Raw genomic sequence first — 24,812 nt, 5'->3', positions numbered from 1 at the left:
CTCCCCCACGCCTCTCGTTGCACCCCCCCCCCTCCTCCCCTGCCTCGTGCTTGCGAGCAGCTGAAATAACAGCGTCCGTGTGCCTCTCGTTTCCCGCTTTGCTCCCACGAGCCTTCCTCGCACTTCCTCTGCTGTCCACCGCACAGCGGCTCCCCCTCCCCCCTCCCCCGGCTGCGCAGTTGACGAGTGTCATCGCCGGCCACTCCGCTCTCCGCTCTCCTTTACGCATCTGCCGTTGCCTGCCGCTCTGCCCACAGTGCCCGCGCTGGAATGGGCAACAGGCAGTCCTCGGTGCCCTTGGAGGGCGAAGGACACCCGGAGGTGTTTTACCGCGGCGTGAAGGCCGCGCAGGAAGGCCGCTTCACCGTGTCGGAAGTGTACTTTGTGCAGGCGCTGACACGGCACCCCGGGCGGCGCTTCTGGGACACGTTCACAAGGGCGGTGCTGCAGAAGGAGCGCAACGCTGGTTTTGAGGGCGGCGGCGCGTCGCTGCCGAAGGACGGTGTGCAGGAGGACGTCGGCGCAGGCCCGGCCGTTGACGGTCCGCTGGGCTCGTGCAACGATGTGCAGCCGCAGCCCGTGCGTGGGGGTAGCGTGACGGACAAGGCGGACGAGCTGCCGGGCAGCGATGACAGGGGCGATGGCGGCGACTCTGCGGAGCAGACGGACGCAAGGACGAACGGTGCACAGCCCGTGTACGATACCAAGGTAGTTGACGTCTTCCTGCCGCTTGACGGGGACCTGACTCATATCATGGACTACTATCGGTTGCTCGCTGATATTGGGCACACGTACCTACAGCTGATCCCCTCCACAGCGCATGTGGAGAAGGTCACCGGGCTCGCCGCGCGCTACTGCATCTTCACCATCACCCACACTCAGATGCTGCTGCACTGCCTGATGCTGTGGAAGGAGGCCAGGCTCGGCGACGGTGGCGGCTTTATCGACTACGCAAAGGTGCGCAACCTGAAGATCTGCTCGGGCGCCGCGGAGCACACCGCCCAGTCAAACGCTGATGCGCACAGCTCCAATGAAGGGAAGCAGAAGTGGCGCACGATCGATCGCACGGCGTCGCTGCTTTTCACTCTTCAGCTGCTGGAGGCGAACTGCCGCTACTACTGTCTTGTCTTTCTTGCCAACTACTGTGCTCTTTTGCTGCGGAGCTACAGCTGCCTGACGGATCAGAGAAAGGTGAATCGCGTTCACGCCAACGTTGTGGAGCACCTGGACATGGTGAGCCGGCTGGTCTTGGACCTCGCGGGGGAGTACCCGAACGAGTACCTGAGTCGGCTGATCATGGCGAACCTGCCGAAGCCGTCGAACTTCGACCGCGAGTGTCTCAGCTCGATGGGTGCCAGCTCCCACATGGGTAGCCAGAAGATTCTCTCCTTTGGCAACGATCAGCACCGCCACCTGTACGCCTCCGGCTACCCGTGGTCACCTACGCAGTCTGCGCTGATTCCGCTGATCCTGGCTCGCACCGTTCGTCTGACTGTTCAGGAGAACGTGAGCCGGACTTCGCAGGCGCAGCTGCGCTCCCCCGCAGAGCGCCTGAGCTACCACTACACGACGTGGAACTTTGATAGTGAACTTGTGATCGTGCCCGGGTGCAGCCTGTACATGCTGAAGAAGTCGCTGCCGGGGTTTGAGCCTGGAAAGAGCACTTTTGCGCACTATGCCACCATGGCGGAGCATGAGGAGCTTCACGTGCCCAGAGCAGCTGCAGATGTCCACTGGCAGAGGGGCAGCGCTGCTGTGCCTGTGCCCGAGGACGGCGGTGGCGCAGCGCCCGGCTCACACCGGAACCCCCGGAAATCGGAGGACAGCGCTGATGCTGAGAAGCGGGAGGCTCTTACGAAGAAGTGCGAGGAGAGGCTCATCAAGAAACGGCGGCACATCAACACGGACCTCCACCTCAGCGATGAGCGTACGTGCGTCGCTCTTTGCTTGGAGGAGGCGTGCGCCACTGCTCTCCCCTCACTACTTCTCGCATCTATCCTACGCAAAATGTCTGGTATCCCTGAGAGCGCCGAGTTCATAAATAATGTGACTGACCTTGTGATGGGACTCTACGGCTCTGACTCGAGCGAGTGGCACATTATAGCATCTATCCTGCGCAAGCATCTGGAGGGGTAAGGGGAACGCGCTGCTACCCTGCCTCCGTGTTATGATGCGCGTCAGAAAACCATGCGTGCGTCGGTGTAGCCTTGCTGACATGGTTGTTGCTCGTTTCTCCTCGCGGCTGCATGTAGTGAAACTCTGCGGTCAGTTTAGCGGTGGCGCGTGCCGCAGGCGTGCTGCTGAGGCCGCTCACCACTTTTTGTTTGTTGTTTTTCATATGTTTTGCTTGCGTGTGTTTTCTTCCTTGCCTTGGATGATGTGAGCTGCTGCTCTGCCCCATAGCGGTGCTGAGCCGCCGGCTTCCTTTTCCCTTTCTCTCTCTCTCGGTCCTCTCCGCCACTCGCTCTTTGAGCATGTGCGCCTGCTCACTTGTACGCGAGCGCTTCCGGTCGCACTCACATGCGCTGCTGCTGATGCCGACGCTGATGCCGACGCTGATGCCTCTGATGTACGCGTCGCCTACTCCCTGCTTCGCCTGAGGATGCCGGCGACGGCGTGGTGGCACCAGGGCCGAGTGCCTGCACTGTGGGTGCGCCAGGGGCCTGCGGCCTGGCCTCGGGTGCTGGCTGCGGACTGCTGGTGTGGGCGGGCAGAGGGCTGCGCTGACGCTGCGCCGGAGGCACTGGCGGCCGTGGCGGCACACGCGGGCAGGCCACCGAGGCACGCCTCCCTCCCTCTCCCAGGCAGCAGCGCCGCGGTGGAACAGGCTCATGGGCGGTGTCCGCCTGTGTCGACGCGTGCAGCCCACGCCGGTGCGTGTGGCGCCTGTGGGGCAGCGCGCATCCGGGGCGGGGCGGGGAGGGGCGAGAGGAGCCCGCTAGGCGCGTGGCCCGGCTCGGCGGCAGACGCCTCGCCCTGGGCGACGAGGCCTCGGCCGTATGCCTGCGAAGGTAGGCGAGCCGCCGGCGTATGTGCGTGTTGCCCGGCGTGTTCAAGGTAGAGGAGCACATTGTGAAAAGGAAGAATGGTGCTGTGCTGGTGCCTCTAGATATAAGCTCATCATACATAACGCTGTTGTTTCACTGTCTGCGATAGCGTCGCGGCTCCCGCATGAGATAATGTGTTTTGCAGAACCCTTTTATTGTTCTCTCTTTATCGTTACTTGGGCTGTACACATATGTGATGCCCCTGTGCTCGCTAAGTGCACCAGTTTGCGCTCGGCTCGTTGACCTCGTCTTTGTGTCTGTCATACACATCTCTGCCGTCGCTGGTCACCACTATGGCTGACAAAACCTGGTGCAGCTGCGGCGGTTGTGGCTCCTTTCGCTTCTCGTCGAAGCTTACTTTCCAGGCTCCGCTCGTGACTCCTCACCGAAAGCAGAGGGAAGGGAAAGGCCCAGCACCGATTCTCACCTCACATAGGCTTGCATTGCTTGGTGGACTGCTGCTTGTCTCTTCTCGTTTTTCGTTTTCTGCGATGTGCTTTCTCGCTGCGGAGTGTGAGCGGCGGGGCATGGGCGGCTGTTGCCACGGGCCTCAACGTCCCCTCTTTCATACCATGGCGCACCCAAGTAAAAGGAGCGTTTTTCTCTATTTATTTATTTATTTTTTGTTGTTGGGGTGGGGGTGAGGGCTAGACAGGTGGTGGTTGAGGAGGCGTTTGTGGTAGTGCCTGCACTGTGGGTACGAGTGGATGCGTGTCGGTTTTCGGAAAGTTCTGTTTTTGTTTTTGTTTTTGCCTGCGCACGTTGTTGATTTTTTTTTGTGTATGCGCTGATGGGAACGCTCTGCCTCAACTGTCGTTTTTTTTTTCGCCCTCAGATTGTGGTGGGGGTTGATGAGCCGCCTTTTTTTTGTCTGACGGCGCAGCGGTATTGTCTCTTTTTTGGTTCTGGGGGTGTCGGCGGCTGTGTCTCGTCGCCCTATTGGCAGGATCTGCGTGCGTTGTTGCAGGACGTGGCGACGGAAGCACGAGAGGACCTGAAAGCAAGCAAAGTGGTTAGATGTCAACACACGCACACTCACACGCAGAGAGAGAGACGCGCACAATCCCTGGCCTCTTGATCCTCTGCGCGTCTTTTCTTATCCTTGGCATTGTTTTTTCTATTTTTTCTTTTAACTTAGTTTATTTTTATTTTACTTGGAACGTGTTGGAATGGCTATAAATTGTTCCAGCTCCCCTCCCCTCTCACCTACCACCCTCCTTCTCCTCCATGCGACCCCCCCTCGCCCCTCTTGTTCCTCACTGGAGTTTAACTGGTGGCGTGCAAGCAGTTTACTTTTCTTTTTTGCTGCCCACTTCCGTCCCCTGATACTTTTGTCGATCTCATCACCAGTGTCGCAGTTGTCTTTTGTGTGTGTGTGTGTATGTGTTTTGTTTGTCATTCGCCCTCAACTCTGTCCCCCCGCCCCCGTCCCGTCCCTGCAAGACTTTACGAGCCGCGCATCTTAGCGATAGAGGCGGGGTGCAACAGCTGCCCTCTTCTCAGGTGTGTGTGATTTGTTTTGTGTCGGCATGGGTAAGGACGAGGAGTTCGAGGTAACTGAGGCACAAAGAGGCAGATGTACCCCCCCCGCCCTGCACTGTATTGTGTTTTCGTCTGTTTGCCCACGCAGCTCCGTGTTGTACCACCTAGCACGGCGTCGAGTCGATTCGGTAGGATGTGTGCACGTGTCGAATGCGCCAGAAAAGAACCGCCTCCGCCACAGGAAACAGGGACCCCCCAGCACCTACGCGCTTGCTCCAGGACGTCACCGCCCGCTGGTGATGTGCGTTGTTTCCAAATCTATACTCCGAAGCGTGTCCTGCACTATTGCTGCACTTTTTTTTTCTAAAGCTCAAGAGTTATACGCGAGAGAATTAGAAAGTAACCTTCCGCTCTGGAGAGAATTGCCCACCAACTCCTCCTCGAGAACATATTTCCTCTGCGGCCGTCTCTCTGGTTCTTCGTGCGTACTCTCACTCTCTTGCAAGTGTACACACCGTGCTGCTCATGGACAGATGCTCGAACCTACGCGGGGCTGGAGGAACATGTACTCGGGAGACGCCTAAGCGATCTCCTTGGAGGAGCGCCAAGCATGGCTTTCATGGCACCTTTTCTGCCTTTCGTGTGCATAGGCCTGAAGGTACCGCAGCTTCTTTTTTCTCTGCCCCCTCCTCTCTGCCCAGGTCTGAGAAGTGGCCGGTGCGGGACCTCCTCTTGCTTCCGTTTCTCGTACCCCTTGTGCCTTCAAAGGCGAAGCGAACGATGGCCACTGCCGAAGGAAGGCGATGGCGCACCCAGAGTCATGCAACCGCGGCTCCTAGTCAGCGCAGGAGGAGCGCTACGCGGTCCTGGAGCTGGGCGTTGTTGCAGGCTCTTTAGGGGTCACCGCGGGCACGGCCTCTGGGATGCTTTCGCGAAGGCTGCTCCTTCAAAGGGGCCAAGCAAAGGCGGGCTGCTCTCTTGTCATTTTCAAGGAAAACGTTGGTGCGTGGATGCCATCCAACGATGCCCCCGTCAAGGCTTGTTGCTCTCTGAGTGAGATCATCAGGATGGGCGGCCTCGCGGCGAAGTTGGAGAAGTGCCAATGCGGCGATGCCAGCAAGCGCTTGCGGTCGAGCAGTGCGCTGCGTGGCAACGACGACAATGGTGGCGAACCCTCATCGCCTGCTGAGCGGCTAGTCACGCCACTTGCTAAGCTTCTTACGTCGGCTGTCGGACGCCACCTTTGCTTATCTACAACTCATTGTGGAAGCAGCAAAGGGGAGAAAGCAACTTCCCTCGCAGCCCAGTGTTACATCATGACCATTAGCCACGCGCAGATGCTGCTGCTGCTCTGCCCGACGCTGTGTAAAGAGGCCAAGCTCGGCGACGGTGGCGGTTTTATTCAATGCGCAAAGGTGTGCAGGTCGTGAGTTGCAAGAAAAACAAACCGAAGAAAATGAGTCCGGGTGACGTGAGGAGTTCGGAGACCGATGCTGCGACTGCGCGCTTGGGGAGGAGAGGGGGCTTTACTGTGTGCCTGGTAAGCCGCCTCAGCTCTCTACGACGGCGTTGGCTGGCACGCATTGCCGCTACTACCGCAATTCTCAGTCGACCGATTGCAGAGACGTGCTCACGGAAGTCCCTATGACTCCAACGGAGCGGAAGCGACAGGATCGCATGTAGGTCAATGCAATCAGGCGCCTCGACGCAGCATGTGCAGCAGCGCCGGGTGTCACGAGGGATCAGCGACACGAGTAGAGATTGCTTAGCTGATTCGCACCAGTATCCCGCAGAGTAGCACTAGCACGGTTCATGACGCCATAGGCATTGTTGGGACTGCCTCCAAGGTGAGTGGGGGCAAGGCACTCTGTGTGTTAGCAACGACATGATGGTCACATGTTTCAATGCGGTGCACAGAGGCCGCGAACTCAGTCCGCGCCGCTCGCACTCGTTTTCGCCCGCAATGACTACTTGCGTGTACACGAGAAAGGAACTCGTGGCCTGCGGACGTAATGTCCCAGCCTCAGCAGAGCGCGTGCATGACCGGGAAAACAAAATTCGTTTTTTTTTTGTACTGCTGCGTGGCGTAGTCCGCACGCGCTTAAGAGAGCCTTCCCCGGCCTTATATCGGTCAAAGGCACCTGAGTGTACCACACGGAAGTGGGCATGTGTGTGACTGACGTCACTGAGGTATCTGCGACGACCGAGTACCCCGGCGAAGCTGCTTGCTGCAGGGCCGGCTGGCATGTCATTGGCGATTGTCGTGCTGAGAGACCTGCACGCAGGCACAAATATGTTCAAGATGGCGGATGCACAACAAAATGGCACGCATTCTAAGATAAAAGGCAGGTCTGCGCACCAAAAAGGAGATAGCTGTAACGTGACCACCGACCTTGACTTCAGCGGTCGGACGCACGTGTATGATGCTGTGCCGAGAAGGGGCGGCAGTCATCCGCATAGGTTCTCTGCAAGCCAGCATCGAGTTTGACAGCAAAGCTGCTCGACTTTCTTCAGCTGGTCTGCGCAGCAAGGTCGCGCATGATCTGGTTCGGGGTCTTCGCGGTACAGCGTCTGCAGAGCCCTACCTGCTGCGGTATATCAGGGAAACCGGAAACATAGATCGAGTATCTTCTGTTTGTCGTGATGCGTGGGCGCCGTGTTCACGCGTACGTTCTGCGGCGTGTCTTTCTGGCGCCGACGCCGTTTGATATGTGTTTCTGTGTGCGCTGTGCAGCGCTTCCTTCCTTCGCTGTACTCGCTTTGAGGCAGCTCTTCGCAACACTGCAGAGGCGGTGCTGTGCGACAGTGAGAGACGGACGATCAACTGCGCGTGTCTCTTCGTTGCGCATCTTACTCTCCACAACTCTTCCAACTGAGAAGCTCGACTTTTGGCTCTCTCTGCTGACTTCTTCTTTTCGAAGCCATGTGCGCGGGCTGCTTTGTTCGGGAGTGGGGTGGGGTGGAGAGGGGAGGGGGGAGATGGTGGGCAGTTGCTGTTGTGAACATCTTACTTGCCGTGTAGCCGCTTACCGCGTCAGCGTGCTGACGAATTGTCCCTCCCCCTCCCGATGTTCTGGTGCCGTTCTGCACTGATGTCTTCTTGTCTCTTCAATAAAGTGTCCGGCCACGGTTGGCGCTCTCCCTCTCTCGTGTGTGTGTCTCTTTTTCTCTGCATTTTTTCTTTGGACGTCGAGTGTCGACGCCGTCCTGCTTCAGCTATTCTTCGCATATCCGGTCCGTTTAAACAATTTTTTTCCAGTCTCCACTGCGTCTCTGCCTTGGCTTCTCGCATGTGGTCGTTGTGTGGTGGTGTGTCATCCGTTAACAGGCTCTGTCGTGTTGTGCGACTGTCCGTGACAAACTTGAGGTAATATAAACAACCGTGGACGTATACATAGCGATCTTGTCCTCTGCCGTCGCTGGTGCTCTAAGCGTGCTGTCGCTAATCACGTCCAGCTGCGTCGTCTGCAGTGTATAGCTGAGCGTTTCACGGCCACCCTCAAGCTTTTGCCCTGTGAGGGTGGGCAACGGAAGGCGCACAACTCACCAACGACCACACCTGTGCACAAGCCACACGCGGGAACGATGGAAAATGAAAGCAGCAGCAGTGGCCGCAGCAGAAACAGTAACGGCGGCTGTCCAGTTCCATTCACACACCGTCACACGACGGCCTGTGCCTTTTGCTTCTGTTTCGCTTTTTCCGTGCTCATCATCGAGTCATTTTCTCCACCTCACGACACCTTCCGGATGCTTCACCTTTCTCTATCCACGTCTCCCTCTGCTGTAGAGCATGCGATGAGCCGCTCCTGTATCCCCCAGCCTGCCGCAGGGCCACATTGGGTGGTGCACAGCAAGCCGAGACACACACGTTGCAGCAGTGCGCCGACTCAGTCACCAGCGCACTCCCCTGTCTGGAACTCTACTCTCCCGACACCTCGCAGGTTTCCACGCAGCCGCTTCTATGGTGCCCGTCGCCACCTGGTGCACTCGCCGGGGTAACTTGGACATACCTCAGCAGTTGGCATAGAGGGCCGTCGGAGACGCGATCGAGTCGCGCTGACAAGCCCTGCACATCATGAGGATGGTATGAGTGTGTCCACTGCTGCAGGTCGCCCTGAAGCCGCGCCATCCAAGGCCTGACCGCTGACATCAATAGCGATACATCACTCTGACCCTCCCCACGTCGAAGGCACCTGACCCTGTCACCGCCAGAGGTGTTTCGGCGTTGGAAGGTATAGGGGAGGCTGCTTGGCTTCCTCCCGCGTACAGAGTTGGGGGGAGGTGCGCTGGATCCTGACGATACCGTGCGCATGGAGATGTCCCCTTGCCATGCAGGATGAGGATGGTAGGATGGGAAGGCACAAAGACATACTCTCCACATCATAGGTGTGTGAAGTGGGGGCGGGGGGAGGCTGTTGCGTTGCTGTTCTCTTCTCCTGCTGCCCCTCCCCCCCCCCTGTAGCCAGCCACAAGGTGGCAAAACGCTCGCTCTGTTGTTCTCTGCCGTTGTCCTCTCACCGTGTTTGACCTGCACATGACACCGCTGCCCGCCTCGGATGGGAGGCGGCCGTCTAACCTGCCATCTTGTGCGCATGCTTCACCAAAAGAAGAACAAAAGGAATGCTTGTATGGCACCCAAGGGCCAAAAGGGGGGGGTGCGGGGGGGGAGCTCCTCCGATAGGAGTGTCGCAGATCCTTTCAAAATCCGGGCAGATGCGGCGGATGCCCTCCCTTCTCCTCGAAAGGCGATCTTCTTTTTGTGTGTGTGTGTTGTTGTTTATCGCGTCGTCCTTGGCCCTTCTTCCTTTGCCATTTCTGGTGAGGTACCTCTCCGCGAGCACAGCTATCTGCAGAACGTGCAAGGGCTGTCGCCACCGTAGGAAGTCGCTGTACCTTGTGGGGCACACCATCACACAGAGGTGCGTAAATGAGATGGGGTCGCTGTAAGGAGTGCGCTGCATATATATATATATATGCGTACGTGTGCGTGTGTGCGCTATTCGCGCAGTCGTGCTTCCGCCTTGCACGGAACCCATGTGCTCTAGAAGTGAAACAGTTTGTCGTCGTAGTCACAGCTCCCTTCCTCCGTTTCAGATTGTGAAGTACAGTCTCTCAGCACAGCCGCTACACTGCAAGATCTGCTGTGTGAGGCCTTGGAAAACGAGCATAGGCACAAAGGAAAGGCAAAGGAATCCGCAGACCCTCTGATTGGCTGCTGAAGACGTTGTTTGCTGAAGATTTTCCTTCTTCATCGTCATCTTTCTCGCATCGCTTCTTTCCTCTCTACACTCTCGCATACCGCTCCACGTCCACCAACGCCGCAGTGCCGAACCGCAGAGGTTTAGTGTTCTCAGCCCTCTTTCTTTCCACGTCTCCTCTACCGACAGACACATACAGACAGAGGAAAAAAAGAAAATCACTCATCCGTCATCATCGACAATTCTCTCTCTGCCACCTCCCGAACATCGTTCACCTTTATTCAGCCATGTCGGCGATGCAGCTGCTGATTGTTGCCCTGGCCGCGTGCCTGTCGGTGGCGGCGGCAAAGTCCAAGGAGGAGTTCCCGCTTGTGTGGGTGTGCCTCGGCATCACGGTGGTTGGCGTGATTGCGGCACTGTACGTTGCGTACAAGCGCCCTGATGAGCTTCACCTGCCCGGGTCCGTGGTGATGACGGCGGTGGAAAGCGACCCCGGCAACGGCAAGAGCTCCGTGGAGAACGTCTAGTGCCCTCTGCATGTAGGAGTCCCTTTTCCAGGATAGGAACGCGTTTGTCGAGCGCGCTGCCCGCCTGCCTGTGTCGCACGCACAGGCCCGCTGTTGGTCAACGTAACTTGTGCGCGAAGGCGTTGCACTCCTATCCCTCTTTTCTTTTCTCCTTAAGTGTTTCATGCTTTTTTTTTCATGCTTGTGCCGCGCTTGTGTGCGTGAGTGACTGACTTCGGTCCGTTGGAGACCGTCGTGCTTTCCTTTTCGCTTCCGCTCCACGTTGGCGCAGTTGTGGGTCATCCTTGCTGTCGTCTTCGGTTCTTCACGCTCCTCTCTGCGCCCGTAAGGGCTCACACGAGGCCATATCACGGTTTCTGATGATAAAACCTGTAGAGTGATGGGCTGGAGTACTCGTGGTGTGAGTGTAGAGAACTAAAATGAACAAGACAGAGGCCAGCACATGGTGGAGGCATGCTGTCAGATAAAGAATGTAGCAGAGCATGCATTCGTCCTCTCTCGCTTTCATTGACGTCAACGCTTCTAATCGATAAAGGAGCGTGCTCTGGACTTCTTCTGGTGTTCAAGCCCCAGCCTCCACTACAGGCTTGTACCCTTCAGCACATAACCGAACTGCTTCGACAAGAAGACTCCACACTTTTTTCCCCCCAGCTTTCTGTTCCTTTACGTCTTTTTCTCCTGGCACAAGCTGCAATACGTTGCGTTTTCTGAATAGCTTCGTGCGTTTTCCCCATCCACTGTTGTACACGACAGGCAGTCTCTTGTCCCAGAGATTGCGCAAGCGTAAGCACACGGCGCACCTATATATGGCAGCGGCTGCTCCGTATGCGTTCCATTTTCTTTTCGTCGTCGTTGTTGTTTTTTTCTTTTCCGTTGGTCGATACAAGGGACACGTTTTGGTCATGTGACCCGTATGCCTAAAAAAAAAAAGAAAAAGGAGCGCGAACCACGCAGATCCATCGGAAATTGGGTGCCGTTGTGCCGATCGTGCACCGCAGAACGCAAAACAAGCGGCACCACACACACACACACACACACACACACGCGCGCGGTGTGGACGGTGGGCCAAAAAAGAGCGTCTCGTCGCACAACCACCGCAGACGTCATGCGAATATGAAATCTCATGCTCAGCGCAGGTACCTACCTGTTGTTGTTGCTGTTGTTGCCTGCGACAACGGAAGGATTCCCTGGATCACTGTGGCATGCTCGCAGCGCACGTCTTTCAGTCCTTCCCACTGCAAAAGAGGCGCTGTCGCTCTACTGACCCTCCCTTTCCTGTCCCTCGCTCCGCTTTCTCTTCCGCGTCGGCTTGCCTCAACACTGCCATGCCACTCCTTCGATTCCCTCTGCATACATACACCTGTACGTCTCGTGTGTTTGCGTGCAACACGGCAAAACCACCACCTGATGCGAGGGCCCTCCATCTCGTCAAACGCGCAGCCTAGGGAACACGTCGTACTGTATTTTCTTCTGTTTTGGTTGCTTCTGCCCGTTGTCCCGCAGAAGGTCACTCCGCTTCTTCAGCCTATTTGCTCGTGGTGTTTTCATCTTCGCTGAACGTGCAGAGGTCACCCAGTCGCTTGCTCCGCTCTGCTTTCTGCTGCCATTTTCCTTCCCCGTGTCCCCGTCGTCCTCCCCTCCGATATATACACACCTCGCGACTCTCCTGACCTCCACGTGTTCCGTGTATTCTTCGAAATGGAGCCGAAGCGGAGTGGCAACATGGCGTGTGTGGAGCGAGAGCGAGAGCGCGACTATTGGAGACATCTCGAACGGCTGAACAATCAGCGGTGTCGCATTGACAATACGATACCGGTGAGCTGCGCCTATGTGAGGCCGATCGGCTCCATGCGCAGGAACCCCGCGCGTGCGGAGCAGGTGAACCGTGATAACCAGAAGCTGGTGGAGAAGATGGTGCACATCATGAACACCCGCGGGGGCGTGGACACCTCGGAGCCGTGGCGTGACTACAACAAGGCAATCAACTCGCAGCGGCGTCGCAACCAAGAGCAGGCCAATATTGCGCGCGAAAACGCGAAGTTGCTAGATCGCCTGGAGCGAACGCAGCCGACGTACCGCTCAGAGAAGTTTGAGGCGGACCGTCGCCGGAACGAAGAGTTCGCTGCCCGCGCTAGCCGCTACCCCTACCAGCCCATGGACAGGACGCGCTACTAAAAGAAGCGTCATTTTTGAACGTGCTATTGCTGCTCGCGGCGGCTGTTCCGGGGGAGATGCAATACCTGCCTTTCATGCAGGCTGTTTAGCGCAGAAACGAGCATATTGCTCCCACCAACTCTGCATCTTCCCTTCCGTGACTGTAGATTCTCTAAACGTCATGTATGCGAATTTTCGTTTGTTTTGGGGGGCGCTTGCATCCCCGGTGCCTGATTGTCTTCGATCTGTGCGCGTCGCATGCACAGGTGTGGTGCAGGCTGTCGTGTGATTGTCCGTGTTAAGCACGTGATGCCTGCGTTTTCATGCTTCTGGGTTCTCCAAGTCGTCAAACCCATTTTTGTTTTTCATAGGCGGCAATTGCAAAGCCAGAGCGCGTCCAAGCATCGGCTCAGATGCTGCCATGTAAAACTGCACGAGCACTGAACGCACGTGGCCGTTATCACTCATGGCAAAAACTGCGCTGAGCCCGAGGCTCTTCCACAAGATTCTCCACTATCTTCTTGAGATTCTGCATGCTCTCTGCCTCTCTCGGCGGTTTCACTGAAAGGACGCCGCCACCCCTTCCCCAATCTCTGTCTACTTGCGTCATGTCCATCTTCCCTCTATTTTTTGTTGGCTTTCTCGATTCGTTCTTCAGAGCTCACGCCCTTCTCTCTCTCTCTCTCTCCCACCCACTCGACGATCACAAGCACGATAAAAACCGCGGGTCCCGATACACACATTCGCCTATCGCTCACTCGCGCGCTCCCTCCGTGCCGCTCTGCCTCCTCCGCTCTGTTTTCTTGCCATTTCTGCTTTCTTCCGTGTTCGCCCTCTTGGGATACAGACGACAGATCCAAGCCGAGAACGCACGGCGCACCCTTCTCTCTCGATCTATCTTCGTATAGAGAGCCCACAGGAGGGAATTTTGAGAGAGCGCGTCACGGAAAACACAACGCAACCACAAACTAAGCACAAAAAACGGGCACAAGAAAAAAACGTGTTCAAGAGTTTCGTTGCCGTTGTTTTCCGTCGTTACTTTTCGTTGCTGATCTTCCTGCCCCCTCCCCTCTCCTCCCCCCCACTTTTTTCCCTTCCCTCCTTTCGTCCGCCCTCCGAGACCGTCTGGCCCTATCCCCTTTCACGCACAACGCCCTTCACCGTGAAAAGCTTGACGGCTTCTGTGTTTTCCTTTGCATTTTACGTGTGTGTGTGTGTGTGTGTGTGCTCTTTACTTCTTCCTTTATTGCTCTCTTGTCGCCACCTCAGAGTATCTTTTTCATTCGAACACACAGTCCCGTGCGCACCCTCTATCGTCTTGTGCGTCCCACCCCGGCCCCTTTGCTGCCTTTCGCTCCTCCCCCCTCCGTCTTTTCTTTAGCGTGCGGTACTGTTTTCGTCTTTCTTATCGTTCCGACTCCGGGGTCCATCCCCGGCTCGTCCCGTGCACAGCGCCCCCTCCACTGCTAGCGATCTTGCACCCCGTACCACTCCCTGACACGCAACAAGCAGCAGCATGAGCAAGCCCAGCAAGTCTATTCCAGCACAGGCGGAGGGCGAGGTCCTGAGCGACTCGCTCATGGGCGGGAACTCGGGCAACGCCGTCGATAAACACCCGAGCGGAGAGCAGGGAAGCCACCTCCACAAAAGCGGAAGCCTGACGGACTCGTCAAGCCACAATGGCAACGGTGCCGACGCCGCCAAGCCGGAGCACAACATCATCCTCCGCTTCACCGGGTGGCTGATACCCTATGGCGGTGTCATCTCGAACTGCTTCAGCCTTGGCTCCGTCACACTCGGCGGCGGTATTATCTCGATGCCGTCCTCCTTCGCCATGTCGGGCATCATCATGTCTGTCATCTACCTCGTGGTCATTACGGCGGCGACGGTGTACACCATGACGCTGCTTGGCTACGCGATGAAGGCGACGGGCTGCAAAACGTTCGAGGAGCTGTCTCTCGTGCTCTTTGGGCGCGGCTGGGACTACTTCGTTGGGTTTGTCCTGTGGCTGTCGTGCTTCGGCACGGCGGTCGCCTACATCAGCGCGGTCAGCAGCCTCATCACACCGATCCTTGAAAAGTCGCCCGGCACGCCCGCGTACCTGCTAACCACCTCCGGCAACCGCGTGATCACGAGCCTGATATGGCTCGTGTTCATGGTGCCAGTCGTGATTCCGAAGCGCGTCAACAGCATCCGCTACGTCTCCGCAATCGGTGTCTTCATGGTGCTGTATTTCGCCGTCACTATTGTGGTGCACTCGAGCATGAATGGGATGAAGGAGGGCATGCGCGGTGACATGAAGTACTTCACCAGCGGCAACGAAGCGGTTTACGGATTGTCCATCTTCATTTTCTCGTTTCTGTGCCAGGCTGTGACGGGGTCAGTGTACTTCGAGCAGCGCCCTCGCCCGTCTGTGAGCCAGCTGACGATTGCGAGTGTGATCTCGATGACGGTGTGCATGGTGCTGTACATCTTTACGGGCATCTTTGGCTACTTCGACTTCGCGGACGATACACAGGACTCCATCCTGTACAACTTTGACCCTGTGCATCAGCCGTACATGATGATCGCGTACATTGGGATGATGATCAAGATCTGCGCCGCCTTTGCGATGAACATGCTGCCATGCCGAAACTTCGTCTACCACTGCCTGAACTGGGATCTGGAGACGGTGCCGTACTGGAAGCACACCATCGTGATTCTCACCATGGCTGTCGCCACCCTCGTGTGCGGTCTGTTCATCCCGAGCATCAACACGGCTTTTGGTCTGGTGGGCTCCCTGTGCGGCGGATTCATCGGCTTCATCTTCCCTGCGTACTTCTGGATGTACAGCGGCAACTGGAGCCTGTCGTCCGTGGGCATCTGGCACTGGCTGGCGACGTACTTCCTCGTGGTGGCGGGTGTTGTTGCAGTTGTGTTTGGCACCGTTTCCACCATCTACTACAGCTTCTTCGTGTGAGCGAAGGCCATCGGAAGGGGAGCGCGCCGTGGGTCATGCGGGTGTGGAGGCGCGAAAGTTCTGCAGCCAGGAGTCCCACGGTGTGGCAAGAGGATCTGCTCGCGCTCCCTACAGGGATAGGGAATCGTGGGATGACGGAGGAGCTGAACAGCGCTTGAGGCAGCATCGTGTCTCTTTTTCACCCATGCCACTTTTTTTGTTCGCCACACTGCGGAATGTATGTGCGGCTCTTCACGTGGAAGGACACGTGCAGGCCGTCGCACCTTTTCCTGTCCCGCGAGATGGCGTCATTGGACAAGAAGCTCCCTTTTCACGCTGTCCAGAGAAGACGAAGTTTCAACACCGTCTTTGGGTCTCCCCCCTCGCCTGTTTTTTCTTTGTTTTTTTTGTGTGTTTTTTTATGTCTATGTTTGTTGTTTGTCTCGTTCATCCTCCCCGCGCCTCTTTTTTTTTCGCTCTACTCCTGTGTGGCCTTTCTCCGTTCTCTTGTCATGTGAGCACCGCGTGCTTTGTTGTGTTCATTCCCGTGCGTTGTAGTGCTCACTTGTTTGTTTAGGATTTTCTCATAGGATGGGTTTCCGTCTTGGCTGTCTTGTTTCGCTGTACTTCTCTCATCCAACCCGATGAGTTCTTGACCATTTTCCCTCCCTCACCCACTCGCTTTCTTAAAGACGGACGGACCAGAGCTTGTGGACGGGCAAGTCGATTTGTGTCCGTTGGGCACACCATGTTGGTTTCGTTGATGCCCTAACAGCACAGTCTACTCGTTCTTCTTTACGTTTCTGCGTGCCTCTCTTCTTTTCACATGGTAAATCTGTCTGTGCTCTCCTCGTCGAGGCACGTCTTTTCCGTTTCTTTCTCACTGTGACTTCTCTTTGCTCACCATGCGATGAAATCGATGAGGTGACTTCTGCGGGCGTGTGTCAAGGAGTGTTTGTGCACGTGATAGCCAAATCAGGCCGACTCTCTGAGTGAAGATCTTTTTTTCTTTATCTTCGCTACGCCACCGTCTTCCCTCCTCCATGTTCTCCCTCGCCTTCCGTTCTTCTTTTCTCTGTTTTTTTTTCCTTTGTGCGTTTTCTTGTTAAGTGCGCGCGCGCAGGTGTGCATGCCGCCCCTCCACCTCCTCACGTTTTCTCTCGGCGTCTGTCCCTCCCCCCAGTGCTTCATGGCTGTCCTATGTAATGATGATGAGCGTGCTCAGGCAAGAGGAGTTCCTAAGACCCCAACACAAGCGGTGGTCGACTCCCCGCAAGGGCAAATATATATATATGCATATGTATGCATGCATATGTATATATATGTATAAGAAAAACGTGAGAAAGAGGCCGGAAGCCAGAGAGAGCGACAGAAAGGGACGGGACGGCAGGTACAGCCGGCAAGAACCACCACTCCTACGTGGTTCTCTATGGGTGTCTGCCTCCGCTCATACCTCCTTCTATCCCTTTTGGGGAGGGGGCGTGGGCGCTGCGTCTCCCTATCTGTTTTTCCGCCATCTCGGTTCTCATGTTTGTATCACAGCGTGTTCTTTTCTCACCCGTCCCCCCTCCCCGTCGCTGGTTTATTATTTCTGCATTGTGGGCAGCTGAGCCGCTGCATGCATCTTGCACTTTTTCTCCGCCGCCCCTCCCTTCCCTTCCCACCCTTTCCCAAGAGCCACGCCGGCCGATGCGGAAGAAACATGGGAAAAGGGGGAGAGGCACATGTAAGGATATAATGTCTGTGTTCCACTTAAAGAGAAGTAACATCTTTTTTCTTTTTGACCTGCATACTTGAGTACGTGTGATGGTACGCGGAATTCGATAGATATAGCCGTGATGCAATGTCAGTTATCATGGTTTGTATGGGTCTCAGCCTCCCGTGCGTGCGATGCGCATGTCCGCTACCGCTGCTCGCCCTCGCAGACCATAGGATTTACGACGCCGCCCTTCCACTTCAGTGTCGATGCTTTCTCTACTGTTCCCCACGAGATGGACATCAAGCTGGAAAGATGCTCAGTAAACGACGAAAAAAAAAATAGTGAACAATCCCCGAATTGGGAAAGTTGCTATCGGACCGAGGCTTCCTTTAAGCACACACGCTTATCCGCTCGGGTGTCACGCTGTCTTGAGGTGCGAAGCGTCAGCTGTGTGTCCTTCGACGAGCGGATCAGCGGTCTGGCTCCACAGCTGCACCCACACCCCAAAGTCGCCACCTCCTCTTTTGGTCTGTCGCATTTCACAGCCTACCTTGGCACAGTACCGTGCATGCGGCACTGCAAAGGCGGCCTTTATGATCGATCCTGCTTCTGTTCTCTCTGTTTTTGCCGCCACCGTTCTCTATACGGTTTACCTTCCGTTGCACCTCCTCGTCCCGCTCGCCACCCCATGTGCGTCCCCATACCTCCGTCAGGCTTGTGAATACATTTCCTTCTGGAGTCGCAACAGGGGCAGAACGTGAGACGAGTCGTTTACAGCGTACCGCAGGTAAGCAGAAGCTATGGCATTTCACATGCTGCACACAGGCTGCCTCACTCTCTGCACCTTCGCATCACTGCTCATCGGCCGTAGTCTCCTACCCGAATGTATCACTGCAACTCAATCGCCGGCGGCCGATATCAAGACAGTGATGAATGGCCCCTTGGCGCGGCTCAGCGTGATAGGCAGCTGGGGAACAGGCGCGCTGGGCGATCTCTGAGACAGTGAAGCTGCTCTCTCGGTCAGCGATGGCGCTACAGCGGAGGACCACTTGGCACGTGCCGAAGAGCAAGGCTGAGGTGCACTAGCCTCAGTCGGCGAGAAGACACACCAGAGCGGTGTTCTCACCACGGCTGCATCGGGCTCCCACACCTGGGTACCTCCATCAGGCAGGTGCTCCATCATCGACGATTTTCCGACTTCTGAGGGAATCGTCGGGTCAACTGCGGTAAGGTAATCCCTACGGCGGTGAGCGTCAGTGTTTTCGGGGTACCGTTCCTGTTCAATCCATCACGGTCTCGCTCTCGCTCTTGTTTTCTTTCGTTTCTTGCGTCGTCGCACGTCTGCTCTCGGTGGTGCTGCTTCGCCTTGCCGTGTAGAGAACATAGCTGAACACATACAAGGGCGTGGTCACTTTCTTCTTGAGTGCGCTGGCGGCAAGCTCGTCCAGTTAATACTGTGGATGCTTTATGCTGGCACCTGTGCAGCATGCATGGCTGCACGTAGATCTACTGGACTACGTTGGTTGCTGTTGTATTACGCTGCAGATTTCGAGGCTCCAGGGATTCTGACTATCCTCTTGTCTTCTGCCGGGAAACAGCTCGCGGTGACCTTCCCGACGCTTCACTGTATATTTTTTTGCCAGCATTCGCTACACGCACGCCGCTGTAGGGTGCCTGGCTCTTTTACTATTTCTTCATTCCTCGCAGCCGTCACACTCGTCCACAATCCTGCCAATACGACTTCGCAACGCCGTCGGTCGAGCTACCATGCGTGGTAGCGAGCGAATTCGAAAATACGTCTTCTACCTGCGCATGTCTTCCTACTGCCGTCTCTAGCCGACATCCGTCTTCCTTCCTAATGGCGGTGTGCGCGGGGATCCGCGGCCTCGGTGATATGGCTGCTTACAAGAACTTTGTCATACACTTGATTGACCCTTTATCGTAGCGGTATCTCACATTAACACACCTCATCAGAACAGCGTGGATTGCGATGGTCTTCTCCATTGACGTGGTGCTTCTTGTGCGCCCCATGTCGTGCCGTGACCCCCCCCTTATCGATGCCTCACCTCCTCGGCTCCTCCCTCTTCTCACCACCCCTTCCGCGTTTTTGCTCGTTCCGATGCAGCCCTGCGTCAAGCTGCTCAAAGTGCCTTTGTGGGTAGTCACACCTGCGTAGTCTCCTCTATATACCCTGGTTTCTTCGTCCGCCCTGCCACTCGACTCCCTCCTCTGATTTCTTTCGCTGCATTCTACGAGCGTTCCTCCCCCCTCCGTCTTTTCTTTAGCGTGCGGTACTGTTTTCGTCTTTCTTATCGTTCCGACTCCGGGGTCCATCCCCGGCTCGTCCCGTGCACAGCGCCCCCTCCACTGCTAGCGATCTTGCACCCCGTACCACTCCCTGACACGCAACAAGCAGCAGCATGAGCAAGCCCAGCAAGTCTATTCCAGCACAGGCGGAGGGCGAGGTCCTGAGCGACTCGCTCATGGGCGGGAACTCGGGCAACGCCGTCGATAAACACCCGAGCGGAGAGCAGGGAAGCCACCTCCACAAAAGCGGAAGCCTGACGGACTCGTCAAGCCACAATGGCAACGGTGCCGACGCCGCCAAGCCGGAGCACAACATCATCCTCCGCTTCACCGGGTGGCTGATACCCTATGGCGGTGTCATCTCGAACTGCTTCAGCCTTGGCTCCGTCACACTCGGCGGCGGTATTATCTCGATGCCGTCCTCCTTCGCCATGTCGGGCATCATCATGTCTGTCATCTACCTCGTGGTCATTACGGCGGCGACGGTGTACACCATGACGCTGCTTGGCTACGCGATGAAGGCGACGGGCTGCAAAACGTTCGAGGAGCTGTCTCTCGTGCTCTTTGGGCGCGGCTGGGACTACTTCGTTGGGTTTGTCCTGTGGCTGTCGTGCTTCGGCACGGCGGTCGCCTACATCAGCGCGGTCAGCAGCCTCATCACACCGATCCTTGAAAAGTCGCCCGGCACGCCCGCGTACCTGCTAACCACCTCCGGCAACCGCGTGATCACGAGCCTGATATGGCTCGTGTTCATGGTGCCAGTCGTGATTCCGAAGCGCGTCAACAGCATCCGCTACGTCTCCGCAATCGGTGTCTTCATGGTGCTGTATTTCGCCGTCACTATTGTGGTGCACTCGAGCATGAATGGGATGAAGGAGGGCATGCGCGGTGACATGAAGTACTTCACCAGCGGCAACGAAGCGGTTTACGGATTGTCCATCTTCATTTTCTCGTTTCTGTGCCAGGCTGTGACGGGGTCAGTGTACTTCGAGCAGCGCCCTCGCCCGTCTGTGAGCCAGCTGACGATTGCGAGTGTGATCTCGATGACGGTGTGCATGGTGCTGTACATCTTTACGGGCATCTTTGGCTACTTCGACTTCGCGGACGATACACAGGACTCCATCCTGTACAACTTTGACCCTGTGCATCAGCCGTACATGATGATCGCGTACATTGGGATGATGATCAAGATCTGCGCCGCCTTTGCGATGAACATGCTGCCATGCCGAAACTTCGTCTACCACTGCCTGAACTGGGATCTGGAGACGGTGCCGTACTGGAAGCACACCATCGTGATTCTCACCATGGCTGTCGCCACCCTCGTGTGCGGTCTGTTCATCCCGAGCATCAACACGGCTTTTGGTCTGGTGGGCTCCCTGTGCGGCGGATTCATCGGCTTCATCTTCCCTGCGTACTTCTGGATGTACAGCGGCAACTGGAGCCTGTCGTCCGTGGGCATCTGGCACTGGCTGGCGACGTACTTCCTCGTGGTGGCGGGTGTTGTTGCAGTTGTGTTTGGCACCGTTTCCACCATCTACTACAGCTTCTTCGTGTAGCCGCTCGGCCAGTGCATAGACTGTGTACGGTGGTGCTGTGCATGAGCGGGGTAGTAAAGTAGATCGCAGTGTCGCTTTGTTGTTTTCACTTAAAAATGTAGTTTTGCTTTGGCGCTGTTTGCCTGTCTGTGTCGGTTCCTTCTCTTCCCCGTCACCGCCTCGCGTTTCTTGCGCATCGAGCGTTGCACGGGCACGCAGCTGCCGCCTTCATTCTGACTCCCTCCCTGTGCCGCAGCTGCCACTCTGAGAAGCGACGTTTTCTTTTTTTTGTTGTTGTTCGTTGACCAAAGGATGGGCCGTTGTGAATGGAAGGAGGGGCCGTTCAGCTCTGCTGTGTTGTCTGCCCGCGACGTCCTCCCGCTTCTTCTGCTCGGACGTCTTTTGCTTTTCTCTTCCACGGGCCGCGCGGCTTTCTGGCCATCGTCGATGCGACTCCTTCGGACGAACCTGTGTTGCCGGTAGCACCGGCCCCAAGTTACTCCCTCACGCACTCCTTTTTTTTTTTTATTGCCGTCTTCCCTTGCGCGTGCGTCGCCGTGTTGAGTGTAGGGGCACGAAAGAAGGGAAGGGAGTACGTGTAGGCGACCGGTGCAGATCCGACTTGTCGCATGGAAGACGAAGGCAAACGCTTGTCTGCGCTGTCTGCGCACGGGTGCAGTGGGGACGGCGATGCGAGGCGATGAAAAGGACTGCGTTGCGTGCGTCTTTTTATTCGACGTGTGGGCGGGCCAAGCCGACGGTGGGACACGTTCCGTTTTTTCGTTTTGCGTTGCCTTCACTTTTTTGTTTTGTTTTGATACGCTGGCGCATGTGCTCGCTGCTTTGTCTCTTCCCTCTTCTCGAGCCGCTCGTCTTCTTTTCCTCAGGTGTGTACGTCCCTGTTGTTCTTTCCGCTCTTCGCATCATCATTCTCTCTCTCTCTCTCCCTACTGTCCTCGGTGCGCACTCCTTCAGTGGACATCTTTTATCGTTGCTGCTGCTGCTGCGTATATGTGGAGGCGTTTGTGATGCTTGCATGCTTCTCGTTTTTCCATTGTGTAGCGGGGGAGGGGAGGGGTGTCTCTCTCCTTCGCTTGGGTGATAGACGCGGGAAAGACGCATTTTCTTGGCGCTGAATGATCGCACGCCCTCCCCCACTCCTCCTCCGGTGGTGCGTATGCGCGGGCCTCAGATGTCTCTCCAGCGCGCAAGATCGGCGCACTTCTCGAAGAAGTGAAGACGCATAGATGAGCGAAGGAGAGCGCGCAACTTCACCGTTGCGGATTCGCTCTGCTGCCCTGCTTCTCTCTTGCTGCAACGTTTCTTATCGGAGGACTTCCTTTATGGAGCGCATCTAGCGTTCCATCAACCACAAGCGCTCGCACGGACCCACACACACCGCTGGCAGATGCGGTAAATCGCCACAAGAGAGTTTGCCCTCCATTAACGTTGCACGCCTCCCTCGCTCTTTTTGTGCAACGGAAGCGGAAACGAAAAGGGGTGCGCGTGGTCTGAGAGTGTAACCACAAAATGGGTGCGATGAAGAGGCGGCGTGTGCAGTGCGTGGCTCCGTCGCTGTTCGTGCTGCGCTGTGCGATTCAAGCTCCCTTAGTCCTGCACCTCTTTACTGTGTTATTCGGTTCGACGCTGCTGAAAAAGTTCGCCGCCCCTCCTCTCTTCCCTTCCTCCCTCACGCAGTCGCTTCCCCACCCACACGCTCGCCTTGTTGCCCACTCTGCGCCTGTGTGTTGCTTAGCCTCGCTCACTTCGTTGATGGGGCTACACGGCTGCGACGCGGTAAAGTGCAATTCTATCGAGTGCGGTGCCATGAGCACACGCGTATGTGGTGTGGCATTTGTGTGCGAGCGGATTATGCATGGACCGACTGCGATGGACCTCCTGTGTAGGGCTTGTCATTCTTTGCGTGTGGCCTCCCTGAAGTTTGTTTTTCAAGTCGCCGTGTTTCTCCCCTTTCGGGGTGACATTGCTTTTTTTTTGTCATGCGTAACAAGCAAACCTCCTCCCCACTCACACCCCACCACACCTGCCTCCCCCCTCGCATGCCGCGTCCACTACTGTGAAAGAGGCTGTTGCAGTCTCACCCGCAGCAGCATGTCTCTGCAATCATTTGCTGTGTGCACTCGCCTGTCCGTGTGCGTCGTGTCCTTTCATGGCATTCGTGCCTCGAAGCGGGATGCGCGCATGCGATGCCGGTTCTCTTGTTGTTGGGCTCTCCAATGTCTGTCGGCAACTCTTTGCCCTCCCACGCTGCTGCACGTCTGCAAGTCGTGCTTGCAGTAAGGTACACACACACAAAGAAGCAGCACCAATAGGAAAACGGCAAGAGCTCGAGGGTGTGCCGAAAACACTAAAGTAAACAGAGCTGGTCGGGCCGCTGCCACTTTTTGCGTGTTTACGTTGCATCGGGTGTGCGCACGTGTTTTTTCTGCGCGTGTCTTTTTCGACCGCGTCGTTGATTGCGTGCTTTCCTTTTCCTCGTTGCTTTCGGCTGTGCTTGGATGCTTGATGTGCCTTCTCTGTCTTACTCTCACTTCTGACGCGAAAGCAGATCGATGTTATTGACCACGAGCGAACAGGCTCGTCTTCTCCCTCTTCTTGGGTGGTCCGGTCAGCGGCGGCTCCCTCTGGGCGTTGCATGTTTTCGCTTTTTTTTTCCTCCAGAACGATGTTTCCTCCTCCTTGACGGCGGTGTCTTTCTCCCAGCCAGCTAGCGTATGCCGCAGTCTCTGGATGGTGCTCTGTCGATGAGTGTTCCGGTGTTGGCGTGACGAGAACCAACGGCAAAGCTTAAACAAACAAATAAACAAAGTCAGTCACCGGTGCGCATCGCCGAAGGGAACGTCAGGCTTTGCATGCGGCCTATCTAATGTTTTCCTGTGTTTTTCATTTTTTTCGCATCTCTTTAGCTTGAGTGCTCCGCGCCCCACCCCACCGTTGATTCTGCATGGCTGCGGATCGGGCGAGGCATATTTGACACGCGCCCGCCCGCCCCATTGAGAAAGCCTTTGCCCCACCAGCCTCCACACTGGGAAACCCAAAGCACTCCATGGCTTGGGGCCCCACTGCACAGTGGAGGATATAAGCAGGCAGTTGACGTTTTTCTCTGCAACCACAAAACGAAGGCGCGATTGTGTTGCTTCGCAGTACGTGCACCTGCTTTCGCTCTCTAATCTGTTGCCGGTTTTCTTCTTGTGAACACTTGGAGAGGTGACGGGCAGCGGGCCATAAAAGGATGGCGTGTCCGACTTGCACAACGCACGTCCATGATTCGCTCATCCGATGCCCGTTTGACTCCTCGCAATCATTTATTCTTCTTTTCTTTCTTCTTTCTCGAACGAATGGAGGCTTCCTGATGACGGGGCGACACCCTCAGTGTGTGCGGCATTTCAGGGCCGAGTGCCTGCACTGTGGGTGCGCCAGGGGCCTGCGGCCTGGCCTCGGGTGCTGGCTGCGGACTGCTGGTGTGGGCGGGCAGAGGGCTGCGCTGACGCTGCGCCGGAGGCACTGGCGGCCGTGGCGGCACACGCGGGCAGGCCACCGAGGCACGCCTCCCTCCCTCTCCCAGGCAGCAGCGCCGCGGTGGAACAGGCTCGTGGGCGGTGTCCGCCTGTGTCGACGCGTGCAGCCCACGCCGGTGCGTGTGGCGCCTGTGGGGCAGCGCGCATCCGGGGTGGGGCGGGGAGGGGCGAGAGGAGCCCGCTAGGCGCGTGGCCCGGCTCCGCGGCAGACGCCTCGCCCTGGGCGACAAGGCCTCGGCCGTATGCCTGCGAAGGTAGGCGAGCCGCGGTTGTATGTGTATAGTGGTGGACCTGTTAGAGGTGTAGGGGAGTTTTGTGGCGACGAGGCAAATGCCGCTGCAGCAGCGGCGGACTGGGGGTAAATGCACGCCCGACAATTTGGGTGT

General features: G+C 56.7%; 6 protein-coding genes across 6 annotated transcripts; all 6 read left to right on the top strand.

The window, feature by feature from the left end:
* Positions 1–270: 270 nt before the first annotated feature.
* LMJF_31_0920 (putative sodium stibogluconate resistance protein) lies at positions 271–2,136 on the top strand (the record flags this gene model as incomplete). The annotated part of the gene is made up of 1 exon (XM_001685025.1): positions 271–2,136. One exon carries the CDS (start codon positions 271–273, stop codon positions 2,134–2,136), a length of 1,866 nt encoding a protein of 621 aa, XP_001685077.1.
* Positions 2,137–5,452: 3,316 nt separating this feature from the next.
* Positions 5,453–5,959, top strand: LMJF_31_0910 (hypothetical protein; the record flags this gene model as incomplete). Its single annotated transcript, XM_001685024.1, has 1 exon — positions 5,453–5,959. One exon carries the CDS (start codon positions 5,453–5,455, stop codon positions 5,957–5,959), a length of 507 nt encoding a protein of 168 aa, XP_001685076.1.
* Positions 5,960–10,014: 4,055 nt separating this feature from the next.
* LMJF_31_0900 (conserved hypothetical protein) lies at positions 10,015–10,254 on the top strand (the record flags this gene model as incomplete). Its single annotated transcript, XM_001685023.1, has 1 exon — positions 10,015–10,254. One exon carries the CDS (start codon positions 10,015–10,017, stop codon positions 10,252–10,254), a length of 240 nt encoding a protein of 79 aa, XP_001685075.1.
* Positions 10,255–11,952: 1,698 nt separating this feature from the next.
* On the top strand, positions 11,953–12,429 carry LMJF_31_0890 (conserved hypothetical protein; the record flags this gene model as incomplete). Its single annotated transcript, XM_001685022.1, has 1 exon — positions 11,953–12,429. One exon carries the CDS (start codon positions 11,953–11,955, stop codon positions 12,427–12,429), a length of 477 nt encoding a protein of 158 aa, XP_001685074.1.
* Positions 12,430–13,924: 1,495 nt separating this feature from the next.
* On the top strand, positions 13,925–15,367 carry AAP3 (amino acid permease 3; the record flags this gene model as incomplete). Its single annotated transcript, XM_001685021.1, has 1 exon — positions 13,925–15,367. One exon carries the CDS (start codon positions 13,925–13,927, stop codon positions 15,365–15,367), a length of 1,443 nt encoding a protein of 480 aa, XP_001685073.1.
* Positions 15,368–19,465: 4,098 nt separating this feature from the next.
* AAP3 (amino acid permease 3) lies at positions 19,466–20,908 on the top strand (the record flags this gene model as incomplete). Its single annotated transcript, XM_001685020.1, has 1 exon — positions 19,466–20,908. One exon carries the CDS (start codon positions 19,466–19,468, stop codon positions 20,906–20,908), a length of 1,443 nt encoding a protein of 480 aa, XP_001685072.1.
* Between the last annotated feature and the right edge of the window lie 3,904 nt (positions 20,909–24,812).

Source organism: Leishmania major, chromosome 31 (assembly GCF_000002725.2).
Source record: "Leishmania major strain Friedlin complete genome, chromosome 31".
Lineage (NCBI taxonomy): Eukaryota > Euglenozoa > Kinetoplastea > Trypanosomatida > Trypanosomatidae > Leishmania > Leishmania major.
Note: the sequence above shows the minus strand (reverse complement) of the source record. Positions and strands in the feature narration are given on the sequence as shown.